This window comes from Staurois parvus, unplaced genomic scaffold, assembly GCF_062004578.1.
Source record: "Staurois parvus isolate SC_StPar_1 unplaced genomic scaffold, SC_StPar_1.0 ptg002493l, whole genome shotgun sequence".
Lineage (NCBI taxonomy): Eukaryota > Metazoa > Chordata > Amphibia > Anura > Ranidae > Staurois > Staurois parvus.
The window spans coordinates 212,695-217,520 of NW_028320289.1; the positions used below are offsets into that span (position 1 = coordinate 212,695).

The following is a 4,826-nucleotide window of genomic DNA, read 5'->3' on the forward strand; positions in this document are numbered from 1 at the left end:
CATGGCCCCTGTGGGGGCAGGACTGGAAGAAGAGGAGGAGGTAGAGGAGGACATTGGTGCTCAGGAATTATTGAGTGAAATGGGTGGTTTTTCCACTCAGCGGACAGGAGTGGAGGAGCAGGAGCATCTGGTAGAGGAGGAGGAAGAGGAGACAGAGGACCTAGACGCACCGTGGCAGTATGCTGTGGAGATGGAGGCAGGGAGTCCCTCGCATTCCTTGGCACAAATGGCCCATAGCATGCTCGGTTGCTTGCGTAGCGACAGCCGAATAATAACCATCAGACAGAGGGATGACTTTTGGCTGTCCACCTTGTTGGACCCTCGCTACCGTTCAAAAATGGTGGCCTTTTTCACACCTGCTGAGAGGGAGGCCAAAATAACGTACTATAAAAAACACCTATGTAGTCAGCTGGTCTCTGCCTGTCTGCGCCAACGTCCATCCTCAGACACTGTGGGCCCTGTGCGCTCGTGTTCCGCTGCCATGGCAGCAGGGGAGGGGTGGGGTGGTAGGAGCAGTGGCAGCTCCACCAGCAGCGGCTGCCTCAGTCTGCAGTCGATGATGAGTAGCTTTCTTCACCAGCGCAGTGAGGAAACTACTAACCAGCCGCAGCAGCAGCAGCAGCATCAGGTGGACCTGGAGCAGGACCTCAAACAACAGGCTTAGGCCTACTTGGACAGCACCCTGCCAACCGAGGTAGACAATCCCCTTGACTACTGGGCAACGAAACTTGACCTTTGGCCCCAACTAGCTGAATTTGCCCTTGAAAGGCTGTCATGCCCGGCCAGTAGCGTGGCATCGGAGCGCGTGTTTAGTGCGGCAGGAGGTATTGCAACTCCGCGGAGGACACGACTGTCCACCCAAAGTGTGGAGAGACTCACGTTTGTGAAAATGAATCAGGCGTGGATTAGTCTGGATTTCAAACCACCAGTTCCTGACACAACTGACTAAATCCGCCATGAATCATGCCCCAAACATGTGCCACTTTCAGGTCTCCTCACACTGCTGGTGTGTTCCATTTTTTGTCATAGGGTGCTGGCAGATTACGGGCCTCCCATAGCTGCTGCCAGGCCCCTAATCTGCCATGGGCCCCTATACCGCCTCCTCATGCTGCTGCCAAGTCCAGAGTCTCTCATGGGTCCCTGTACGGCCTCCCATTGCTGCTGCCTCCATCGCCACACTCTGCCATGTGCCACTTTCAGGTCTCCTCACACTGCTGGTGTGTTCCATTTTTTGTCATAGGGTGCTGGCAGATTACGGGCCTCCCATAGCTGCTGCCAGGCCCCTAATCTGCCATGGGCCCCTATACCGCCTCCTCATGCTGCTGCCAGGTCCAGAGTCTCTCATGGGTCCCTGTACGGCCTCCCATTGCTGCTGTCTCCATCGCCACACTCTGCCATGTGCCACTTTCAGGTCTCCTCACACTGCTGGTGGGTTCCATTTTTTGTCATAGGGTGCTGGCAGATTACGGGCCTCCCATAGCTGCTGCCAGGCCCGTAATCTGCCATGGGCCCCCGTACCGACTCCTCATGCTGCTGCCAGGCCCGTAATCTGTCATGGGCCACTGTTGTCGCTTGTTGGCATATTCCGCTCGTTCAGATGCTCCTTCTCCTGCTACTCCTCTTCACGGATTCCGTCAGCAGTCTTTCTTGGAATCCGTTTCCAAGAGACAACAGTTTGCGAGCACGCACCCGACGGTGCAGAAGCTGAACGTCCTCCTGTCCAAGTTGCTGCTGCCAGGCTCGTAATCTGTCATGCGCCCCTGTACCGCCTCCTCATGCTGCTGCCAGGTCCAGAGTGTGTCATGGGCCCCCGTACCGACTCCTCATGCTGCTGCCAGGCCCGTAATCTGTCATGGGCCCCTGTACCGCCTCCCCATGCTGCTGCCAGGTCCAGAGTGTGTCATGGGTCCCTGTACGGCCTCCCATTGCTGCTGCCAGGCCCGTAATCTGCCATGGGCCCCTGTACCGACTCCTCATGCTGCTGCCAGGCCCGTAATCTGTCATGGGCCCCTGTACCGCCTCCTCATGCTGCTGCCAGGTCCAGAGTGTGTCATGGGTCCCTGTACGGCCTCCCATTGCTGCTGTCTCTATCGCCACACTCTGCCATGTGCCACTTTCAGGTCTCCTCACACTGCTGGTGGTTTCCATTTTTGTCATAGGGTGCTGTATGGCCTCCCATTGCTGCTGCCTCCACCGCCACACTGTGGCTCCACACTCTGGTTTTGGCCCCGTGACTGCCCAAATGAGTGAAGTGTGCGGTGATTCTAAGATCGACGGCACTCATCTGCATGTCATACTGACTGACAGTATTATTTCTCTTCCCCAGCAGACTCCAAGGGCATTTAAATTAAAGGTACAGTGTTCTGCACTAATATTAAGTCTCTCTGAAGCCTAGAAACACCCTTTTTTAAGTTAAATTCACAGCGAATTTATTCGACTCGAATCGAATATTGTCCACGAATTCGCCGAATCAGTCGAATCGAATTTTTCATTTCTTCGCTCATCTCTAATAATAGCTCAAGCTTTTCAAAGTGGAATAACTCCTATAGGTATTGTACAAAATTTACCAAGAGAGTATGTATATGCCATAAACCATACTGATCTGTGGGTAAATAAGTGGATTGGATGTTATCAGAACATATGCTATAGTTCTTCAATGATTCCTGTAGCAGGAAAAGAACAAATATTGGTTCCAATCACTGTCTTGGGATTACCAGTTAGCAACACACAGTTACTATATTATCATCTGCAATATACAGATTTTGCATTTACTGATAATAATTTTGAGTTAGAACAATTAGATCTGTCTTCATGTTTACAATTTCAGTCTAAAGTGATTTGTCTACCTAATCAAGACAAAGGTATATATCATTCTTGTTACCATAACCATACTCTATGTTCAGCAAGGATAGAAAAGGTTAAAACCACTTCTGAGTTAATCTCAATTGTAGATAAAAAGAAAGTTTGTTTTCAAGTTATGTCTGACTCAGAAAGGGTTCAATCCTTCTTCTCTTCTTGTACACATACAGAAAACTTAAGTCGAGGTTTGTTCTGTATAGAAGGAGATATTTCAGCAATAAGTGTTAATGGGATGAGAATGAATTTAACAAACATGCTTATGAAAAATATAAGTGCTCTTCCCATACAGTACAATATATCTCAAGTGGATGAATTCCCATGGAGAGATTGGGCAAATGTTATTCAAAAAGATGAAGGTTTACTGATAGCATTATCAGATGAACTTCAAAAAGCAGAAATATTATTTAAACATGAACAAGGGAGTTTAAAAGATATAGAACATGAATGGTCTCAATTTTCAGGTCATTCTTGGTGGTCAAAATTTAAACGTACTGTATCAATGTTGGGAAAAACTTCAATTGCATCTGCAGCAGGAAATATTTTTTTACATCCTGTAATAATTATTTTTATTATTATCATATTATGTATTATATTTCAATTATGTTTGATGTGTAAAATGAACAGTTTTTATAAGCGAATTAGAAGTGAAATTAGGAAAGGAGATAATCTATTACAAAATATACTTCAGAGGAAACTACTTTCTGGTTATGCTGACTCAGTTACAAATAATGATACATTTGAGATTACTAAATCAAAACCTGAGTGCTTGTGATATAAATGATGTGTGCTTGTTATAAATTAATATGAATTTCATATTTCAGAGGGGAATGTAATATTAATTTTTTAATATCCAAACTTTAATTCGGTCTTTAGTAGTTTTTGAAATATATGCTGGCAGAATATATATATATATTCCCTATTAATTGGATGTGAATGTGAGGTTTTGTATGTAAGTGGTCAGATGTGAATTATTTGTGTTTGAGTCTAGGTAATCAGTAGAGGTTTAAAGTTATGTTTTCTTTTAAAATACTCATGTAATGTATACCATACTGTGAATTCGTTTAATGAGTCTGAGAGTTTAAATTGTAGTCATAAATCATGGTTTTTGACAGTTGTATGTAATATAAGAACTTCAGAAACCTTTCTCATGGTCCATATGTCAATCATGATAATGACTTGGTGGTTTGAATGGGAACATCTGTTTCTATTCAAACTAGGAGTGATTTTGGGAGTAGTTTAGAAGCCCGCGAATTTGAAACAAAGCTTAATGGGAGGATCTAATTTCTCATGCATTTTAAGTATGCAGCTTTTCAAACTACGAGGCAGAAGCCTCTCAGATAGACGACACTTCACTTCATTCACTCACACACACAGAGACATTCTTTTCACACACTCTTACTCAAAGCACATGCTTGGACAAAGAACAAAAGAATAGCACATGGTCATTTCTTAAACTAGGCCAAGAAAACTTCTATCTAAGCTATGCAAAGGAACTACATTATTTCCTAATATCCAAGGCAATTTATTCTTTATTTTTATTTTCTTGTAAGCTACATATATCTGAATTTACTGTTTTTTATTGACTTTGTATTTTTGGTGTGTGATCAAATAAAGTCACACTGCTCATACTGACCTGGTTTTCATAAGGATTTCTTCCCACAACCATCTACAAGAACCTAGAAATATTAATAGAGTTTTTTCATAACTCTGGAAATCTAACAGGGGGGGAGGGGGGTCACTGATGTTTTGGGGTTGCATTGATGCTTCAGGCACTGGATGATTTGACCGTGTGCATGGCATTATAAAATTTGAAGACTACCAAAGAATTCTGGGGTGCAATGAAGGCCCAGTGTCAGCAAGTTGGGTCTCCATCAGAGGTCAAGGGTCTAACAGCAGGACAATGACCCAAAGTACATGTCAAAAAGCGCCCAGAAATGGTTTCAGACACTGGAGAGTACTGAACTGGC

The 4,826-nt window shown here is 44.7% G+C and overlaps 1 protein-coding gene across 1 annotated transcript; it reads left to right on the top strand.

Annotated features, from left to right (window-relative positions):
• Window positions 1-2,512: 2,512 nt before the first annotated feature.
• On the top strand, window positions 2,513-4,491 carry LOC149430726 (uncharacterized; the record flags this gene model as incomplete). The annotated part of the gene is made up of 1 exon (XM_089666053.1): window positions 2,513-4,491. A coding segment is annotated over one exon (1,119 nt), but the record flags the coding sequence as incomplete, so codon positions are not given.
• Between the last annotated feature and the right edge of the window lie 335 nt (window positions 4,492-4,826).